This window comes from Eimeria tenella, genomic scaffold, assembly GCF_000499545.2.
Source record: "Eimeria tenella Houghton genomic scaffold, Eth_scaff4, whole genome shotgun sequence".
Classification (NCBI taxonomy): Eukaryota; Apicomplexa; class Conoidasida; order Eucoccidiorida; family Eimeriidae; genus Eimeria; species Eimeria tenella.
The window spans coordinates 300,322-321,117 of record NW_013543334.1 but is presented as its reverse complement, the minus strand read 5'-3'; the positions used below and the strand labels follow the sequence as shown (position 1 = coordinate 321,117).

The following is a 20,796-nucleotide window of genomic DNA, read 5'->3' as shown; positions in this document are numbered from 1 at the left end:
CACAGCTACGCACGCCAAGCTTTTCGCTTCGCTTCACATATTTGCATGGGATGTCGCAGTTCGGCTAGGTATCAACCGCTTGACACCAACTTTCATGCGCCGTGCAGCTATCGGCCATACTTTCTCCTTGTTGGCCGACTATTTGATGGTATCAAACTTCTTGATCAGCTTTAGAGATACTTACAAACGAGATGCAGAATATGTAGGTGCACTGCTTCGCTCACACCCCTGCGGATAACCCTTGCAGCTTGGACAAAGGTCGTGTGGGACGGCACATGTGCATACTGAGCAAGTGAAAGTAATGAAATTCAAACTTTCATAAGATTTCCTATTTTCGGGAGAGGCAAAGTCCTTTAAGCAGGGCTGCTCTGCTGCACACCTGGCGATTGAGCAGGCGTGAGGGGACAGGAATCGGCGGTCGCACTCCTGTTCGCCCAACACCTTCTTCATATGATTACTTTCAAGATATTCAATGAACCATAAACAGATGCTAAGGAGCAAATTTTCCGGGATCTCGAACTCTTAGAGAGGATTGGTACGCAGATGGGCGTGGACGGTTCCTAGTCAGACACGTACAGCACAAGATGAGGAGACATTAGTGAGACTGCTCTTCATCAACCTACAGCAGCAGTTGAAACACATACAGCGCACCCATTACTTTTTTCTACACTCGAAGAGTTGCTGAACAGTATTGTACAAACACCTGGTGCAAACGGCAGATCGTTGCCGAAGCTGCAGACCCAACCTCAGCTGTCTCACCGTGGTAGCTGCCAGCTTAGCCTATCCAAACGAGGAATTGTAGCTGTTCTATTCAAATAACACGCATGTCATTTGTGATTTGAGGACGGAACAGTATAGTGCAAGTAAAGCAAGGTGCAACGCCACCGACCACTTCTGTGGAAGGGCAAGACGGGAGAATGCAGTTCGCCTTATTAAAAGCTACAACAACAGGCAAGGCAGCACCAGCCATCCTATTTGGACGGCAACGTAGTGGAGTGAGTGTAGCGGCGAAGGTCAGGCATATCTGTAAAAGTGGCTGATTAACAGAGCAACAGGCAACGGGAGTGATTCAGGTGTCGAGCGTTCAGCCACTAACACAAAGATGAACCCTGACGAGCTCCACCGCCAGTCGCCTTCTAATGATACTCCTGTAGGGAGTGTTAGCGGTGGAGCAGGCGAAGACGGACCAGTTGAGGGCGGCCTTGACGCTTGTCACTCGAGGCCGTTCGCTAGCAATACGCGATCTCTTCCAGATCCTCACGAACGAAACAATGGCAATAGCTTAGTTGCGGAAGCGCTGCGATGCACAGCTCCGTATCGCTTAGTTCAGAACGCTGACTGGTTTCTGCCTCATCTGAGAGAGTCAGAACACAATATTGACGGTGTTAGAGTACAACGCTCACCTCCAACTATACATTCCCTCCTGAACAATTGTCAGCATGTACAGGGCGAAAGCATCAGAAAAAAGATAAGGAACCATCGTGAAAAATCTCTTTCGACTCTGCAGCAGATGGCTAACACAGGGTCAGCTGTGCCTAAACACGTTAGCTTTTTGTACGATGCGTTCGTGAATAACACTGCTTCACCCAATAACGGTGGAGGTAAAGAGGTAAAAAGTACTGCTAACGAACAGTTAGAACGCCTAATGGCAATGCAAACTGGAGGAGAAAATTCAGCAGCGCAGAATCAAGATCTTGATGAACAGGGCTATGCGGATCTAACGAAAGTAAAGACGGAGCGGGATGCGGTGGCGTTCTTTGCACGGCATGGAAGCACAACAAAAACCAAATTTCTCTTCTGTAATAGGGCACCTACAGATCCGATGGTATTTGATCCGTACAAGCTAGTCGTCGTGCCACAGAATGAAGTGGATCCAGAACACTTCACCATATCGGAAACCGCAGTGATGCACATTTGTCCAGGAAAGCCATCAGAGTGTTTCAGGCAAGACGAGTGGATGAGACAAGCATTCGTCCATTCCCTGCTGCGGACTCTGCCATTCTTCAAGACCTTTGTCGTTCGGAAGGTTTTATGCCTGTGGAGTCATGCTTCAAGGAAACACGTGTTCGACGAGCGGAAGGAAACGCTATGTAAAACGCTCTTCGTAGCCAAACCGATATATTGTGAGCACCTACTGCAAATTCACAAAGTCCTCGCCGGCGTCAGCGAAGTTAAACTAGTCGAGCTACAACCCACACTCTATGATATTTCTCAATTCATCGCCCAGCAACAAGCTCTTAGCTCGGATCCGAAGACTGGAGCAACCAAAGAGCTGGAGGTCAGCACAGAGTAGATGAGCATTGACGGTTCACATAGAGCCTCATTGATGTTGGCCGCCTATACAGAAGCGTGTACAATGGCCTTTTGAGGCTCATGGGACAAAAGATTGGGCGTCTCTCCAGTGACTGAATCGACGGGCTCCTTTATCAGTGCTACTGGTTGCAGGCCAAGCATAGCGAAGCACGGAGTCTGCTTGCCGCCCTGATGCAGAGGCTCCACGAGGCAACACAGCTTCCGGAGGTCGATCCCATGCAAGCTTGTTCTACAAATAAAGGAAAGTCAATTTTCCAGGCAAAACGAGAGGCGGCAGAACAGCAGAGACGTATACGGCTAGCATACAAGAACCAAGCACTCTTCGGACAGTTCATACTTCTTGTCGATCTCATCCTCACCATGAGACTTGCAAAGGTGCGACTCTGTAGCTGCCGCAGGTCCACCTTCATGCAGAAATGGTTCATGCCTAGACGGCGTGTCTGCTGCTTAGCGGCTTTGTAGTGGGCACTTATGAGGGGATGAGAAAAACGTGTGCAGCGTTTGACAGCCCTACAGCAGAAGCCTTTTAGGTGTTGACGGAGGTATACGCAGTCGTACATCGTGTCTATATCCTACCCCCGTGCAGGCCGTCACTAACGCAACAGTCAAGATGTTAGAACGTCTTGGCACAGCAGAAAACTGCTCGAAGCTCTTCTCCGTTAACGTGTCCTTTGGAAGCAAGAAAGTTGAACTCGACCCTAGCCGTTTGGACTTCATCTCCATGCATCAGGAGTGGTGGAATGGTAAGAAATTACACTTGAAGGTGTCCCTCCAAAATGCACGTGCGCCAGTACACAAGATTTAAGCGGGCATTCCAAGCAACTCCGCAACGATTCCGCATCTCATTTGGAGCAGCCTGCCAATAATCAGATAGGCCAGGACATCTCCGTAACTTAGATATGTATGAGCTAATAGGAGATCAAACTAAAACTTTCTGATTCAAAGACAAATCGGAGAATATTCCGTGAAAACGCAGGCGTCATTTCCACCGTCAGCAGTGTCCCTTTACTGAGCCAATGCCGCCAATTTGAAGACTCAGTTGCACAGGGGCCAACACTAAGTCTGGAATCGTTGCTATCGAAATCCAAGCACTTGCAGGTTATGAAGGTACTCTCGAATGTCTTGCAATACAGAAAAGTGGCTATTTTTCTTAAACAGAACGCCTTCGCACTTCTTGCGTTCAAAACTCAATTTTCCACTAGATGAAACGCTTTTGCGCTGCAATAGAACAGCTTTACACAAGAAACGCAATCACACCGGTAATGTCATGTGATTCAAGAGGGGCAACAACACTAAACTGTTCTGCAGAAACGAATTAAAGAGAGACTTTTCAAAGATTTCGACCGCGCGCAAAAGTACTCCGAGTCGTACTTTGGAATATACAGGTAAAGAACTCCTGTCGCTATATGACCAGCCAACGCTTTCTCTTTTATATGCTCATTTCGGGCTCCCTCGAAGATGATAATACTTCTACCATGTACGTTTCCCTAAGAAAACGTCTTTTCTTGACTTATTGCTTGCCTGAAACAGGCAGATTTACGAATATGGACAGAATTGGGACGAGACGGAATTCGCCAATTCGATAACTGGCCATGATGAACTGTCCAGTGAAATGGAGTTAATAACAGAGTTTGAGGAGAAACTGGAAAAACTCAATCCCGTACACGCAGTTGGGTTATTTTCAATAGAAGCGAGGACTCTTAAGTCCTCCTTGCAGCCCATTACGGAAAGAGCCCTCACTTTCATGAAACGCCTTCTGTGGAAACTCATGAAGGAGCACGTGAGTCCTAGAACTCGTAACATTTTGCAAGTTTCAGCGGGATATTTTTTCTAACGTCTATACTTTCAGAAATGCATGGCAAGCTTCAGCTTCCCCAGCCCTCGGCTTTTTCCTTGATTGCGCTTTTGACATCTTCTCCTGCCCTATGCCATTCAACTGCCTAACTGTTCAGGTACGAGCTACTGCAAGCCGCTTCGAATCCATAAACAGGCGCCTAGATGAACGCCCTACGAAACTTCTGTCTTTTGCCTCTTTCGTGAGTAGCTGCAAAGAGATCAAGTCTCAAATTGAAGACCTAGATCGAGACAAGGTGCGTAAAACATCTCAGAGCATGGCTTCGCAGAGATATGCAGACCAATGTTGTTCAGAAAGACCTCGTCAGGTGCTATCAGCTTTACTGGGGACGCTGGTTTATTATACAGGCAGATGCTGAGGAAATGTTTGCTTTGTTGAAACAATACGGTGTCCGGCTGGCTGTCGAAGACACCATTCAGCTGGAAAATATGCTGAAGAGTGCAAACGAGTTTGAGACATTCAAGCTGCTGGATGCAGCAGAGCACATTAGGTATCCAAACTTAGGGTTTCCTGACTCAAGCTAAATGCAGGTTCCTTCGCGGTAGGTAGCTTTCTTTCGGAAAGTCAAGAGAGGTCTGGGAAGAGTGGGAAACCCGGGGAAGTGAGCGCAGCTGATTCTTTCTTTGCGCAGGAATAACATTCAGGCTATGAAGCTTGAGCTGAAAGCAAAAACACAAGAGGTTGATAACGAGATACAGGACCTAGACATGCTCGTCAATGACGGTGAATTCTGTCTGCATATATGTCACAGAGTATGGGGTCTCTTAAAATGTCCCGTTTGGGGCCTGGACTGGCGGAAGCACCCCTTCCTCATTGCAAAATTGCTTTAACTGCGTCTTCACATGTTCCAGATGAGTACAAACGGCTGGATGCATTGAAGAACGCCACCAGGTGCTTTGAGCAGCTGAAGGAGTACCAGAAGCGCATCGACTTCGCCTATGGCAAGGCTGAGACGCTCAAAGGCATGAAGGAGCTCCTCGCTCCAGAGAGTCCTGCTGTTATTTCCAAGCATACCCAAGAAACGTTCCGCAGAATAAAGCCAAAGGTGGAAATGTGGCAGCAAATCTGCTCTTGGCAGGCCGATACGTCAAAGGTTAGGATAACTTTGAGCTGCTTACATCAACCGCAGCCTTGCATACCTGTGTTTCTTTCTGGTAAACAGAGAAAACAAAATAATTTTGAACTAGAATGGAGCTGATATGGGATTGATGCGATTGATCTGTCTTCCGGTGTCCTTATAGTGGCTTGGCCTGCCTTTGTCCTCATTGAACGCTGAAGAAATAGAAGCTAGGGTGAAGCGGTACCTGAAGGAAGCTTGCATAGCTCTGCAGAACTTTCCAACCGACCCCGTCGCAGTAGAGTTCAAAAAGGAAGTTGAGAGCTGGATTGCCCGCCTGCCGCTTATTATGGATTTGGGTAACCCTGCCCTCAAACGGCGACACTGGGAAGCGATTCTTGGAGAGCTTGAGTAAGCCGCAAGCAATGGCTGAAGATACATTGCTGTTACTGTTGCAGACTCACTTTAGATCGGAGGGCGCGTTCTTGGTGGTGTGGTAACTCTGCATAGAATCCCTGGCACGGAAGAGTCAGTGTCTTTGGAAGAAGTAGATCAGAAAGATATATATTCGAAACGGGACTTTATAAATGAAATATCAACACTTGCCTCAGTACAGCAGTCTCTTGTCCAGACCATGGATAAGATTTCAGCCGCTTGGGAAACGCGCGAATTACAGATTAAACCATTTGATGAAGATCCAAATGCCTTCATCCTTGGTAGGCCTGCAGCGACTATTAAACCAGTCGGCTAAGTTGTTCTGAAGTATGGCAACACTATAACCCCGCGCAGATTCCCTGCTGTTTATGCACCATGCCAGTGTTTTTCTCTTGTTCTGGTGAAGCGGACCTGAGTGAAGTACTTTCCACAATTGAAGAGCATCAAATATCCATGCAACGCATGCTGCACAACTCATATGTTGGCATTCTCAAGGACAAAGTGGAATTCTGGGCTGGGAAACTTGACCTGGCGCAACAAGTCCTGGGTATAAGAAAAGAACCTACTGTCGACCAGCTCCGCATCAGTTCTAACCGCCTTTATGCTGAGTAGTTTGCCTTTGGTCTGCAGTTTATTGCCGCTCTGCGGGAGGCGTTCTTGCGGTGTGTGTGCTTCAGAGGAACTGGCACAACTTCAGCGCCAGTGGATTGGCCTTCAGAGCATTTTCGGCAGCCCTGAGGCACTACAACAATTACCGGATGAGACAGAAGCATTTGAAAGGGTTGATGGATTTTGGAGGGCGTATCTGCGGAAGATTCGGAATGAGCAATCCAACGTCATAACAGTTGTGGAAGAGGAAGGGCTATTCGAGATCGTTGAGGAAAAAAACAAAACTTTAGCTGCAGTGCAGCGCAAGCTAGAGGTAATTTGGTTGGTAGAACCCACCAAAGTGCAAATCTATAGAGTGAACTGGACAAGCGGCTTATTATGGAGAGTAGAGCTCTGTGGATTCAGAAGCTAGTGTTTTGTTCGATGCACTGGTTCAGGACTACCTTGATCTGAAGCGTGTGGCCTTCCCAAGATTTTATTTTCTCTCCAGAGAGGAACTGGTCAAGATAATCTCGAAAGCCAAGCAGCCCAATGCCTTGCAACAATGCTTCCAAAAGTGCTTCGATGGAGTCCATGCTGTTGCTGTGGCACCAAATGGAACTTCAATCGAAGCCCTGTATTCCGAGGATGCATACAAACTGGACCTCCTACAGCCTGTCAATGCGCTAGCACCCGTCGAACAATGGTTTGCATCTCTTGAAGAAGCTATGATAGATTCGTTGAAGATTAATTTGAAGGCTGCTATTCAAACGAAAGTGGACCCAGGAGTCGACTTGGAGCAATGGCTGAATGAGTACCCTCCTCAGTGCATATTGACTGCAGCAATGATTCACTGGTTTTCCCAAACGGAGGATGCTCTACACATAGCGCAATCGGAAGGAGAATTTTGCGCCTTTCAAGAGCGCTTGGAAGACACCAACAACGAGATTCAACAGTGAGAGATACACTTTGGCGGCCGTGCTGGTGGTAGAAAGTGAGAAAAATAAATAGCATACTTCGGTGATTTAGATCATCGGCAATGAGCTGACATGGATTTTGTAGTCAAGGCCGTCGGCATGATTTTGGCGTGCCTTTACGAAGAGATATATAATTTGTTGAGAATGCGCCAATGTGGATCAGCCACTGAGCGGTTCGCGCGTAGAAGATTTGGGGAAATCATGTGCTTCATCGTCTCTGCCTTCAGGCTTGCGTTGCTCAATTCAAAGACAAATGTTCCATCGATTCAAAAATTGGCACAGTCTTCGCTTGTTTTGATGGTTCATGCCCGTGACATTTTGAGCGCGTTGGGTCGGGCGAAGAACATCAGCCCTTCGTGTTTTGAATGGAATAGGCAGCTGCGCTACTACTGGCAAACTGATGATGAGCACTGCAACATTGAGCAGCTGCAGGCAAAGTATGATGACAGCTATTGCGCAAGCGGAGCAAAGAGGCAGTATCTAGTTTTTTAGCCTCTCTGAGATCGCATCAGGAAGCTACGTGCCAAGCTAAGCCGTCTGGTTCTCCCGTTGCGTTTTGTCGTCTTTGCTACTACAGATTCCAATACAGGCACGAGTTTCTCGGCTCCTCATCGAGATTGGTTATCACACCCTTGACTGACAAGTGCTTCGTGACCCTTACTTCGGCCTTACAACTTGGGTATGGTGGCGCTCCTGCTGGGCCTGCTGGAACAGGTACAGCATACGGACGAAGCTTCCTCTATACCCGGGCCGACACGCGCCAGACTACAAATGAAATAGCATGGGATCTGCGACGTTACCAAAGGCGTGCGCTGAATGCGTGCTACGCAATGCAGGAAAGACTGAAACAGTGAAGGACTTGGCAAAAGCCTTGGGGTTGCCTTGTCTTGTCTTTAATTGCTCAAAGGACTTAGACCACCATGTTATGTCTCGCCTCTTTAGAGGCTTGGCTCAAACTGGCGCGTGGGCATGTTTTGATGAATTTAACAGGATTGACATAGAGGTCTTATCGGTTGTTGCGCAGCTGCTTTTAAAGATCCAAACAGCCGTAAGGGCTCAAAAGGATGTCGTCGAATTCGACGGTAGAACTACTCACGTAGACTCCAGGCAAGCAAAGCAAACACGGGACATTTTGCCCTTTTGAAAAGCACACACGGCTGAGGGAAGCTTTCAAGGATTCCACAAGTGCCTATTGGTCATGGGGTGTCTGTCAGGGTAGGAGTATGTATTACCAATAACCCAGGATATGCTGGAAGGACGGAATTGCCTGAAAATCTTCAGTCGCTTTTCAGGCCAGTGGCCATGGTCAGACCAGACTTTACGCTGATTGCTGAGGTTCTCATGCTTGCTAGCGGCTTTCTTACGGCGAGCTCTTTGTCAATTAAAGTAGCGCAGGTTTTTTCAATATCAGGCGCTCTACTTAGCCAGCAAATGCATTATGATTGGGGACTTCGAGCAATGAAGACGGTTCTGGTAGCTGCTGGTAAGTCTGTTTTACCAAATACTAGACTATTGGCGACTGTAGTGCTGTAAGGTACGACGAGATGGTTCCACGGGTACTTCGCCAAGTCCTCTTTGCTCGTGACTCTGGGCAGGACACATGAAGAAAAATCAGCCTGAAGATGACGAGGCAAGTATAGTAATGCATGCTCTTCGATCGGTTACTCCAAGACTTGTCACCGATGACGTTCCTGTATACTTAGGACTTATAGCTGACATGTTTCCCCAGCAAAGATTACCTAAGGCAAGTGACAGCCACATGAAAGCCGCACTAGAAAAAGTTCTTCAGGAGCAGCATCTCCAAGCTATACCCAGCTTTGTAGAAAAGGGAATGGAGCTTTATGAAACCCAGCTTCTCAGACATGGTTTGCTTGTGGTGAGTGGAAAAAAACTAGCGACTCGCATAGAATTCTTGCACCGAATTCTCGAATTTTGCAGGCAGGCTTTTGAAAGTTAGCAATCCTACAATGCTCACATGATTTTGGGGTCTCGGATACCATTGTGGGCCTGGGTAAACAAGCAAAGTAGTTAGACCTGTTCTCAGGTAGGAGCACCCGGAGTGGGCAAATCAACTTTAATCCTCGGTTTGTCAAGAGCAATGTCTCACGTTCGCGAAAAGGAGTATAATTCGTGCTCTACTGGAAGTGCTCAGCACGAAAGCTTCGGTATCACCGGTAACTGTGAGGTGTTGCGAGTGAACCCTAAAGCAATGGAAGAGAGTTTGCTATTTGGAAAAATTGACTCCAATACTACCGAGTGGCTGGATGGAATTGTAGCAGCGGTGCGTTCAGTGCATTGGGAGTTTGCTGGATACTTCCTAAGCTCTACACAATAGTTTTCCGTGAAACAATAAGGCCTAGTGGGCTGTGGAGTGTGGCAATACTTGTGGATTTCGGTTTTGCCTACAGCGTGTTAGAGACGCCATTGTGTCGCAGAGGAGCACTCACAATTGGCTAGTCCTCGACGGCCCATTGGATCCAAATTGGGCCGAAAACTTGAATTCGGCCTTAGATGACAATAAGCTGTTATGCCTTAGCAATGGGGAACGTATTGTCCTGCCCGATAATCTCAAGATCTTTTTTGAAGTAGCTGTACGAACCGTGCTTTCGTGGTTCCTTGGAACTTTGCCGAACTAAAAAGGAATGTTCGTCTCCCGCTGTGTCATAAGCCTTTCCATATCGGCGGTCATCGTTTCAAAAGCCGAATTGCTTCGGAGATTTTCCGTTGTTTTGCGAATGGCATTGTGGGGTAGGAATTAGGAGCTGCTTCTCCTGCTACAGTCAGTAGGTGTGGAACCGTCTTCATCGAGCCCGAGCACCGAGGATGGTCGCTGTTATTCCAGTCCTGGAGACAGTCATATGAAGACCAAAAGAACAAGTTTGCATCCCTTTCCTCAAGGATAGAGCTTTGGTGTATCTCCACCTTCCAGAAAGGCCTTGAGTACATTCATGGAAACTGCAAGGTTAGTTGCACACGGCTGCTTGACCTGTGAACAGTGCATTGTCGATAGAAGTTTACGATGGGTTCCTGTCTAGCCCACATCGAGCTTTGGCTCACCCACACTCCATGAGCAGCCCACTCATAGGAATATCCCCTTCAGTGTATACCTGGAGAATGTGCGTGTTGCTCTTGCTCAGTTGGCAATGCCATGGAGTGACTTGTTCCTTGCTGCCTCAGTGTGCCGGCTTCTTACAGCTTTGCTGAATCAAGTTACCCTGCAGCATATAGCCGCGGAGCACACTGATGATGTGGCACGCATGTATTTTGCTGTTGCAATGGCATGGGGTCTTGGCGGACTCTTGAATCATGAGCAGCGAGCTGAGTTTTCAAAAGCCCTGCTTCCAGAATTACGCATTGTCTGCAAGCAGCTTGAAAGCCTTCCGTCTTCAGCAACCATTTACGACATTACGCCGGACGTAACTACTTTGAAGCTGACAACCTATGACGCTTTGGTGCCCAAATATGCGTTCGAGAGCGGGCTTACAGTTACCAACATGTTTGTGCCAACATTGCGAACAGCAGCCAACTTGCATGTGCTTCAAACAATTGCGCAGGTGAGGCTTTTCCGGGACTCATGCATCTGTGGCTACGGGCGAGTATCATGCGAGACAAGTTTCTCCCAGTGGTGTACTCACGCAGATTGCAAAAGTGAAAGCTTTCTTATGTCAACCTTTCCAGGGCGGATACGGGGTTCTGCTTTCTGGTAAACCTGGCACTGGAAAGAGCGCTTACCTCCAACAGTGCACAAGGGCACTTGGAACTTCACAGACGTACTGCAAAATGTCGTTAGGACAACGAACTACCACAGACGACGTAGAAGACTTCGTATTGTCTCGTTTCGTGAAGCGGCACCGAAGATCGCTAGGACCGCCCTATGGCTCTCGAATGCTGTTTCTAATTGACAACATAGCAGTACCTATCCCAGATCAATTTGGAGCACGAAGACCCCATCAACTGTTAAGACAGATTGTTGAATATGGGGGGTTTTTTGAAAGGGCTCGTTTTCAGTTTATTCATGTCGAAGATACAAGTACTATCCTTTCCGGAGCAACAGAAGTGGCAGGGGTTGCCACCGATATGAGGTAAGTTCTTATTCTAAGCACATCAGCTGTTGCAAAAAATTTGTGAACACGCGCCTCAATGTTAACTGAAGCGCAAGGTGTTGAGGCTCCTCTTTTGTCTTGGTGCTAGGCTTCTCCGTCATTTCAATATTTTGTTTCAAGATGACTATGCCCCAGCAGACATAAGGTACATCTTTACACAAATCCTTCGCGGAGCTTGGGAATATAGCTTACCAACATTGTCCAACTATGCAGAAGTCATGATTGATGCCACTGTAGCAGCATACGAGCGAATCAAAGGACATCTGCTGCCGACGCCTCTCAAGTGCCACTACACATTTACAGTGCGCGAAGTTTCAAGAGCACTGGAAGTCATGCTTATGGCAGATACCAGTAAAATCGCCACCCAAGTTGACATTGCTCGGTGAGGCGAAAGCCGAAGTCTTGCCGCTGCTCTGTTTTTCCCGAGCAAAGTGCTGCTTTACTCTCTACGCGGTCTGTCTACTCTCGCATTATGAGTAGGCTCTGGCTCCACGAAATGCAGAGGCAGTTTGTAGATCGTCTGATCTCCATAGAGGACCGAAAATGGACGGAAAGGGTGTTGCTCAAGCAAATTTCGGCCTCCCTTGACCTAAAAGATGAGCTGGAGGACTGCGTTTGTTCCCAAATCATTTTCGGCGACTTTGCCGAGATCGGTTCCGGCAAGAATTACTCAGAGATTTCGATTTCAGAAGAAGAGATGAATGTCATTCTCTCTAGGTATGCTCTAAGAAATCGTGGCCTTCTATTCTGAGCTCAGTTCAAGACCAGAAGAGCTTGAGAAGTGAAAGTGGAAGTAAAGAAACACTATAATGGTGTAGTACGGTGACTCGTAAAAGAAACTAATGCATACTGCTGGCTTAATTGTTTTGTGGTTTATTAGGTACCTTGAACAGTATAATGCAATGGCAAAAACACCCCTCGACCTGGTGTTTTTCGAGCACGCTAACAAGCATATCGCTAGGCTATGCAGGATACTGAGAATCCCTGGGGGTCATGCACTTCTTCTAGGTACAAATGGTTCAGGTCAGACTCTCATGTTCCGCAGAATGGTCAAAGGTTTTCCAGAGAAAATTCCGTTCACCGTCTGTGGCTGGCACGTTGGTTGCTGAGTTACCCAGAGAGGGGGTCCATGTGCGTTCTCTTATGAGACAAGCACATCCAACCTCGAGTTCTATCCATACATGCGCTGTATTGACAGGCCGTGAAAGTTTGTCTAACCTAGCTGCTTCCGTAATGGACTTCAGCCCCGTTACTATTTCGACAAGGTCTCGGTGGGGTCCTAATGACTTGCGGGAGGATTTAAGAGATCTTATTCTCCAGATCTGTGCAGACAAAAAAGACCTAGTGTTCCGCGTCTCAGAATCTAAAATTAAGCATGACGAATGGCTGCAAGATATAACTAGCATGATAGTCACAGGTGAATTGTTGCATTGATTGCTGCTCACAGTGCTTGCCGCAGCCTTGGTCTTCACATAGTTTTTTTGTTTGCTACGAAGCAAAGCATTCAAATGTGGCTCAGCAGTTGTGCAATGTTCAGGAGAGATATACGGAATATTTGATCAGTCCGATAGGGAAAAGCTTTCGTTTCAAGTGAGGTCCCCTGAAAAACCAGAGCCCGGAAGTCCTGCTGATGGTTGGGAGGCAGTTGTCTCTCTAATTCAGCGGAAGCTTCACTTCGTGATAAGTATGTCCGCTTCTGGCGAGACGTTCAGGCAAGTGCTTTCAATGCATCACATGCAGCTATGAAGAATAGCAGGAATCGCGTCATGCTGTTATATTTTCCGAGCATTGAAGGAAATCACACCACTTACTCGAAGTATACGGTTTTTGCGATTAGTATTGCACGAGCACACTATGTTTTTGAGTACTACTTACTCAGCATCTATGTGTTCCGCTCTACATGGTATGGAAGGCTTCCTTAACGTGAATCGCTTCACTGTGTGCCTACAGATCCAGGTGCCGCCGGCTTCCTGGTTTACTGAGTGGCTGCATACTCGATTTTTACGATCCTTGGCCCCGATCTGCCCTGCATGCAATAGGCACCAAAATTTTGGCAAAGTCTCCACTACTAAGCACTGATGAGACGCGTATGCTCTCGAGGCAAGCGGCAAACCCCGCAGCCCCAAAGTGTTCCAAGTAGAGCGGTACACGTCTTTACGCGAAGATACTTAGCTTAGTGGAGAAGCAGACGTCCTGCGTTGTGGCATTCTTAGTGCATCAGCGGAAATGTACTCGGCTACTGAGATAATAACGGAAAAGTTCATGAATGTGACTGGAGAGCCTATTCACGTGACATGCACGTCCTTTGTGGAGCTAGTTCGGCAGTACTTGCTGCTTTTTGCAACAAAGAAACGGAATTTGGGTGAGCTGTAGACATATTGCCAAAGGTCAATTTCGTTGATTGTGTAGGGAAGCACTGAGCTGTAGATACATTGCCAAAGGTCAATTTCGTTGATTGTGTAGGGAAACAGATTCGTTCCAGTACCTTAGCCGCATAAGCTATGAAAGCTCGTGTGACATGCAGATGAGCGCCTCCAAAAATACACCTCGGGGATCCGCACGCTGGAAGAAACGTCCTCTGCGGTGGAAAATATGAAAGCAAAGCTCCTGGCCGATCAGCCGCTCCTCGAAAAATCAAGAGAAGAGGCAAAGACTTTGGCGGCCTCACTAGCAGAAGATAAAGAGGTCCGCAGGGATTTCGCCTAGAAGTCTGTCTTACGGTAGTTTTACTTGTGGAGCTTAGCCATCAGCACAAGAGCATTTTGTGCACCATTTTTGTTCCGAATGAAGATCTTCACGTTAAATTTATGAAATTAGTTTCTGGAGAGGCTGCTCGCTGTTCGCTGTTCAAACCATACAGAAAGCTGCAGTAATGGAACAAAGCTGTTCAGTTGAGAGGGCGGCAGCAAATTTAGCCCGCATAGAGGCTCATTCCATACGCGACGACTGTCAAAGGGATATTGATGAAGTAATGCCCCTTCTGCATCAAGCACTCAAGGCCCTTGAAGCGCTTGACAAACGTGACTTACATGAAGTAAAGTCCTTTCCTTCCCCTCCAGCGCTTGTCGAAACCGTGATGAATGCTGTTTGCGTCCTTCTTGGACGCAAAGAATCATGGGACGAGGCCAAGAAAGTACTGAATGAAACATCTCTGCTGACCACTCTACGGGAATATGACAAAGATCATATTTCACCCAAAGTTCTACAGCAGCTTAGCAAATACACTGCACTTGAGGACTTTCTCCCGGAGAGAGTCGCCAATGTGTCGAAGGCAGCGACTTCGCTGTGCATGTGGGTGAGAGCAGTCGAAAGCTACGCACAAGTAAGCAACGCACCAAGCGAGAGTGTTTCTAGGAAGCCAACATAGAGACGTACGCGTATAAGCTGAGCAGCAGTGGCCAATTACCATTTTTTCAGGTGCTCAAGGTCATGGAGCCAAAAAAGAGGAGGCTTTCAGACGCAGAGGAAGTCCTAAAGAAGGCGGAAGATGATCTGGCCGAAAAACAGCGGTCTCTTGATGATGTCCAAGGGAGGTGAGCCAACGCTTTGTGACCTGGTAACTTCAAAATGTTTGCTAACTGCTTTAAATCGATATGCAGAAGTGCTACTGGAGTGCTGGAACACGTAACGTAATTCTCTCGAGGGGCGTGGGCTGCTATCCTCCGACCAGGGTCCAATCACTAATAGAGCAGTACAGTGAATGCCAGAAGAGAGTTAAGGATCTGGAAAATCAAATACAAGTAACAGAGCAAAGACTTGCCAGGGCTGGAGAAGTCCTATCCGGAGTGTCTGTGGAGGGAGAGAGATGGGCTACTGATGCAGAAGCCGTGAAGGAAGATATGTCCAACCTTTTGGGCGACGTTCTTATGGCAGCTGGTAATGTGAATGTGCATACAAGCATAGACATGTTATTCAAACCCAATTACTTCCAGTCAATTTCATTCCATGCATCCTAGGAGGATGTTGGCGACTTGCCGAAGAATTTGCACTGGAGCATAATTCATCCTAGTTTGAACACCTTGCGGTGCGGATATTTGAATATCTGCAGGTATGCTCACTTATTTTGGGCCGTTTACGCACGAATACAGAGGGGAATTAAGTCGTCACTGGCTGAGCATTTGCCTTGAAGAGGGCATGACTGTAAGAGAAGACTTTTCCATCGCTCGGACCTTGTCGTCGCCTTCTGAAATTAGGCAGTGGTCACTCGAAGGATTGCCGTCGGATGTTTCATCAATTGAGAATGCTATTTTGGTCTGCAACTGTTCAAAATGTCCCTTACTGATTGACCCTGAAGAGCAGGGCACCCGCTGGTTCAGAAGGAGGCACTTTACACGAGAGTTTAGAGAGATTTCTTCTATCGATGATGATGCTTTTCGACTCATATCTGAAGCTATCACTGCTGGGATGATTGTTCTTGTCATTCTTTCCGAGGCGACTCTGGACCCAGCGCTTGGGGCTCTGCTGAAAACAGTGGTATGCGCACAAACGAAGTCATGGATTGGCTTCGAATTCTTTACAAGTTGGTGGAAGTGCACAATAACTAAGTCCAAGGCAATGACGTGAGCGCCTTTATATAGTAACTTAGAACCGTGGCATTAGTTGCCTGTCCTTCGCTATACAGAAGAGCTGGCCAGAGGAACGTAGAATTGTTCACCTTGGAGACCACGCGGCCATTTGGAACCAACACTTCAAAATGGTCTTGGCGACAAAATTATCTCCAGCTGAACTGGCTCCTGAGTTATACACTCAATTGAGCGTCGTTAATTTCCGGGTTACCCCAGCAAGCCTTGAAGAACAGTTGCTGAATCAGATTGTTGCCCACGAAGCGCCACATCTGGAAGAGCAGCGCAGTGTGCTCGTAACGAGTATTGCAAAAGATCTTGAGCTTAAAGCTGCAATTCAGGAGAGAATCCTCCTGGTGAGATATTGAGCAGCAGCCTTTGCCTTAAAAGTACGCATGTGGCATTCTTTCATCATAATGTCAATCCTCACGTCAATAGGCGGCTGCTTAGTGTTGGATGGTACTGCAGCTGAAAATAGCAACATCTGTGATCCCTCCATCTTTGTTGGGTGCGCACAGCTCTTGGCCAACGCCAAAGGCGACATACTGGCGGATGATACATTTCTCGACACCCTGAGAGACTCGCGCATAACGTATGCGGCGATTGAAAGACGCATGGAGGAGGCTTCTGCCACAGCGGACAGGCTTGAGGAGACCAGGCGACTATATAAGTTGCTTTCTCATCGTGGCACACTGTTGTACCTTGTACTGCAAGCTTTGTCCCACCTTAACCCATTTTACCAGTGGTCCCTTGAGGGTTTTAAATTTCAGCTACAGTCAACATTGCAGAGCTGCCAAGATAAAAGCGAAAACCGTGGGCAAAGCCTTCAGGAACTGTTCACATGGGAGGTATACTGCAGTACTTGCAGAGGACTCTTCGAGTCCCACAAGCTGGTCCTTGCGTTTATGATTGCCAAGGCCCTTGATACTGAAGCAGGCAATGTTCCGCGGAAAATGCTTGAATTCCTTTTGAGGGGAATTACGGAGGAAAGTGAAGGCCATGCTTGCCCTCCTCAGGTACGGTTTGGCATGTTGAGATACCATGTGCGTTTGCCGCATTGCAAGACTCTTCTGTAAGCTGGATTCGTAAATTTACGATGAGTTATGCAAACTATGCGTAACACTCAGCCAGTCTGGACAAGCCCAGAAGTCTGGCGCAACATTGTCTTTCTCGACACCAGCATCGGAGGGTGCTTCAAAGGATTTGCCAAAGAAGTGGCGAATGATGAAGGTGAATGGAGAAAGGTACTTGAGAGGGATGAAGAATTCCCATCGATTATGCCACAAATTAATGGCAAAGATCTGGGGCCGTTTGCTTCTCTAGTTGCTCTTAAAGCCATAAGGTGAGCTGATTAACTTTTCGACATGACTTCTTGAGAGTTTTCAGAGAAGAATTTCTGAAATGAACTGTTAGTGACGCCACACTTTTAGAATATCAATTCCACGGCAGATATGTTGCTCGCTCTATCATGCTAACATGCGGTTGGTATACTCAGGGGGAGCGAATTGCGTTTTGGGTGCCAACTATACGTGCAGAACGTATTGGGCACGCGATATATGAGTCCACCCCAGCAAGATCTTTCAAAGGCTCTGGACGACTCTAGTCCATTAACGCCATTAATTTTCATTCTGTCACCTGGAAGCGACCCTGTCGGCTCTATAAAAGTCCTAGCTGATCATTGCTCATTACCGGAAGACCAGTTGCATATCATCTCGCTTGGCCAGGGGCAAAGTAAGGCAGCCCAAAAGCTGTTGGAGGACGCTGGGTGAGCAATATCTCTAATCCCACGCCGGCGATTAGATCTCATGTTTTCCTGCGAACGTATGCGCTCCTGCTCCAATATTCCGGATACCAATTGTCTGCAAAATTCGCGAACTTAATGCTATTGACTGTTGCCATGTGCCGTTTCCGCCGTTTAGGGAACACGGAGGCTGGGTTTGCCTTCAGAATTGCCATTTGGCTGAAACATTCATGCCTTCTCTGCAGCAGTCGTACGAACGTTTCCAGCAGAAAGAAATGCATCACCAGTTCCGAATTTTTATGACCTCCCATCCTACCAATATCCTACCAACCAGTATAGTAAAACAAGGCATCAAAATCGTCACTGAGCCACCCACTGTAGGTTTACTTTGACCTATTGCCCTGAGTTTGAAGAAACCGGACATTGCATAGTCCAGGATGCGCTTAAGCCAAAATCCACTAATGGTGGTAGCGCGTGCTTTTGACGGATTCGTTATCTCAACGAAGAACCTGTAGTTCCACCGACAGGGGTAGGTTGCTGTTGCCTTCGCCTTTTGAATTCAGGGCCTTCGAGACAACATTTTACAGACCTTCACCGATCTAGACAACAGCGGCGCAGAGGACATCCCAGACTGTCCAAATTACAAGCGTTGGCTTTTTTCACTGGCACTTTTCCATTCGATTATCCTAGAACGTCGAAAATTTGGAGCCCTTGGGTGGAACAAGGCATACGAATGGACAGTTTTTGACTTCCGAGTGAGCTGATACTGCTGCGCCAAATATTTATACTGCACAGTTGTCCCTGAACGCTGCTCAGTTGCTGATAGCTGAATACAGGCGTGTGGATACAGAGGGGTAGGAAACAAGAATGTGATATCAAAATGATGTTATTTCTGCTCTTTGACAAACGTGTTGCTGTTTGTTTTATGGCTCTACAGGTTTCTCAACAAAGTCTGTACGAATGCGCCTGTATCAATGAAGTGGGGACGCTGTGGGACAGAATTGTTTTCTTTACAGCTGATATCCATTACGGAGGCCGCGTTACAGACCAAATGGACCAAAGGCTGCTGAAATCATTGTTAAAGCGCTGCTTTGCTGCAAATAACCCGGAATCTGAGACAGCAGACCCGGCTCTAAAGGGTTATGTCCTGCCATCTGACTACTGTTACAAAGATATCGCCGAATTCGCTATGTGCTTGCCGGCTGATCCAGCTCCTGAAATCTTGGGCCTCGACCCAGGGGCTGCCGTGGTGTACGCAAGCAAAAAGCAGAAAATTACCCTAAATCTGGGTCTTTCCACCGCTTGCGTTTGCCGCATTAAGAGCCACTTAGTTATTTATCATTTGGTCTACTGGCGCGTTTCTGTGTCTCAGCTACAAAGAAATGCAGAGCAACCAACTCCTAGACTCCCTCATCAGCGCACATCGAGAAATGCAGGCGCACACTGGAGGAAACAGAGATGACAGTCTAATAAGCACGATATCAGATATACTTTGCAAGCTGCCTCCTGATATTTCTTCGGAGAAATCCAACACTACCGTGTTCCAGCTGCACGAAAACGTACAAACGGGGCTGAGTGAGCTAAGCCCTTTGAGCGATTTTCTTAAGGGAGAGATTCAGTGTTACAATACCCTCCTCACCTTCATCCAAGTTTCTCTCACACAGCTTCTCGAGGTACGTTCAGCGCAGCGGTGAACGGGCCTCACAAGGGAGCAGCCTTTAATCAAGCAGTTGAAGCCTCACAGAGCTTCATCTTTGGAAAATGTGGGACTTCAAGACCAGGAATTATTCGCATGCATGATATAGAAAGCTCAATTCAGAGTTCAGTCCATAAGCACTATGCTGGGCAGGCACTACGCGGATGGATCGTAATGAGTGAGGAACTGGACAACCTTGGGCAGGCACTCTACTTCCAGAAGGTCCCGAGAGCCTGGATTTTATCATCATATCCTTCTAAGCTCAATCTTGGCGCATGGCTTCATGACCTCAGTATTCGCGTTAGCAGCACACGACAGTGGGCTCAAAATGGACCACCCAGTGTCTTCAATATTGCAGCGTTCTACAAGCCGCAGAGCTTCTTCAAGGCTACTTTAAGGGTTGTCGCCCGAAAGATTAAGGTACAAAACGATGGAGTTTGGAAGTAGCACGCTCTATTTAGCACGACTGCACTTTTACTCCAGAAAAACTCCTCCGTTCTCCCTCTAGAGCATAGCAAACAATTAAGAGGACACCTCAATTTTATACGCTGGCGTACTACGACGCACTGAAATACACGGGAGTTTTGGTCTCACGAAGAGTCAGTGCCCCAAGCTGCCCAATCTTACACGCCAGCAATCCAAGGGCACTGTGCATTTCCATCTCGTTCAGGAGCCGCCCTCCAATCTTTCACTGTCTGCTGAATTTGCTCATGCTGAGAAATTGGCTGATGTACACGCCCCTGCTGATAAGGGAACTCGTATCACAGGTCTCTCCCTCCAGGTAATGGAGGGGCCCCACGCACAGCTCGAAGCTTTGATGATTCGCAAAGAGCACAACTTGCTGCCACCACCCTACAAATTCAGACAATACACAAAGGTGTTCCGTCTTAATGCACGCGTAGTTAACCATGCATAATGTTAATGCCAGCTCAGGATGAGCCAATTTGTTTGCCTCTGCAGGGAGCTGCCTGGTCGCTTGAAAACAAAAAGCTTGCTGATGCCAAGCCGAAGGTAATGTTTCAGGACATGCCGCCAATTCTGTTGGTCCCAAAGATGTCTTGCGTGGCAAATGAAGGCAAATACAAGTAAGTGTAGTCACTGGCATTTCCGTAACGCGCCTCGAGTACACAAAGCGGGAAAACCCTCAGATGGCTGGCAAATGACAATCCCAGTCCTCATGCACCACTTTTCAGCAATGTATGACGTATTCCACAGGTGCCCCATATACAGAACGGCTGACAGGACGGCCTGCGCTGAGGTTATCACCTTCTTAGACTTACCAACAGGTTTGCTGTCAACTCTTGGGCAAAGGCCCTTGCTCCGCCCACCGTCCACTAGGGTCAGCTGCGTTCCCTGCCAGACATTGTCGTTTTGCTTTTCTTGGGTGCATCTCTGCAGATGATGACCCTGAAAAGTGGATTCGGCGCAGTGTTGCACTGCTTTGTGAAACGGGGCAATAGCATGCTGGG

The 20,796-nt window shown here is 47.5% G+C and overlaps 7 protein-coding genes across 7 annotated transcripts; all 7 read left to right on the top strand.

Moving 5' to 3' along the window:
* Positions 1-1,102: 1,102 nt before the first annotated feature.
* Positions 1,103-5,640, top strand: ETH_00034665 (dynein beta chain, flagellar outer arm, putative; the record flags this gene model as incomplete). Its single annotated transcript, XM_013376765.1, has 11 exons — positions 1,103-2,278; positions 2,446-2,688; positions 2,900-3,056; positions 3,290-3,420; positions 3,622-3,698; positions 3,844-4,093; positions 4,266-4,403; positions 4,516-4,658; positions 4,800-4,891; positions 5,020-5,261; positions 5,410-5,640. 11 exons carry the CDS (start codon positions 1,103-1,105, stop codon positions 5,638-5,640), a joined length of 2,880 nt encoding a protein of 959 aa, XP_013232219.1.
* A 395-nt stretch (positions 5,641-6,035) lies between these two features.
* On the top strand, positions 6,036-8,079 carry ETH_00034660 (uncharacterized protein; the record flags this gene model as incomplete). The annotated part of the gene is made up of 5 exons (XM_013376764.1): positions 6,036-6,246; positions 6,338-6,582; positions 6,707-7,203; positions 7,453-7,662; positions 7,803-8,079. 5 exons carry the CDS (start codon positions 6,036-6,038, stop codon positions 8,077-8,079), a joined length of 1,440 nt encoding a protein of 479 aa, XP_013232218.1.
* A 448-nt stretch (positions 8,080-8,527) lies between these two features.
* ETH_00034655 (Dynein heavy chain 17, axonemal, related) lies at positions 8,528-9,861 on the top strand (the record flags this gene model as incomplete). Its single annotated transcript, XM_013376763.1, has 4 exons — positions 8,528-8,708; positions 8,821-9,101; positions 9,270-9,506; positions 9,634-9,861. 4 exons carry the CDS (start codon positions 8,528-8,530, stop codon positions 9,859-9,861), a joined length of 927 nt encoding a protein of 308 aa, XP_013232217.1.
* Positions 9,862-10,500: 639 nt separating this feature from the next.
* ETH_00034650 (uncharacterized protein) lies at positions 10,501-12,079 on the top strand (the record flags this gene model as incomplete). Its single annotated transcript, XM_013376762.1, has 4 exons — positions 10,501-10,779; positions 10,904-11,307; positions 11,417-11,710; positions 11,806-12,079. 4 exons carry the CDS (start codon positions 10,501-10,503, stop codon positions 12,077-12,079), a joined length of 1,251 nt encoding a protein of 416 aa, XP_013232216.1.
* Positions 12,080-12,342: 263 nt separating this feature from the next.
* Positions 12,343-15,891, top strand: ETH_00034645 (uncharacterized protein; the record flags this gene model as incomplete). The annotated part of the gene is made up of 8 exons (XM_013376761.1): positions 12,343-12,745; positions 12,866-13,016; positions 13,542-13,690; positions 13,853-14,013; positions 14,189-14,650; positions 14,746-14,861; positions 14,999-15,204; positions 15,377-15,891. 8 exons carry the CDS (start codon positions 12,343-12,345, stop codon positions 15,889-15,891), a joined length of 2,163 nt encoding a protein of 720 aa, XP_013232215.1.
* Positions 15,892-16,021: 130 nt separating this feature from the next.
* Positions 16,022-16,966, top strand: ETH_00034640 (uncharacterized protein; the record flags this gene model as incomplete). Its single annotated transcript, XM_013376760.1, has 2 exons — positions 16,022-16,246; positions 16,409-16,966. The coding sequence occupies 2 exons, from the start codon at positions 16,022-16,024 to the stop codon at positions 16,964-16,966; spliced, it is 783 nt and encodes a 260-aa protein (XP_013232214.1).
* A 36-nt stretch (positions 16,967-17,002) lies between these two features.
* ETH_00034635 (Dynein heavy chain 3, axonemal, related) lies at positions 17,003-20,787 on the top strand (the record flags this gene model as incomplete). The annotated part of the gene is made up of 11 exons (XM_013376759.1): positions 17,003-17,232; positions 17,386-17,655; positions 17,810-18,008; positions 18,195-18,386; positions 18,569-18,882; positions 19,004-19,304; positions 19,481-19,747; positions 19,998-20,108; positions 20,288-20,412; positions 20,543-20,613; positions 20,726-20,787. The coding sequence occupies 11 exons, from the start codon at positions 17,003-17,005 to the stop codon at positions 20,785-20,787; spliced, it is 2,142 nt and encodes a 713-aa protein (XP_013232213.1).
* Between the last annotated feature and the right edge of the window lie 9 nt (positions 20,788-20,796).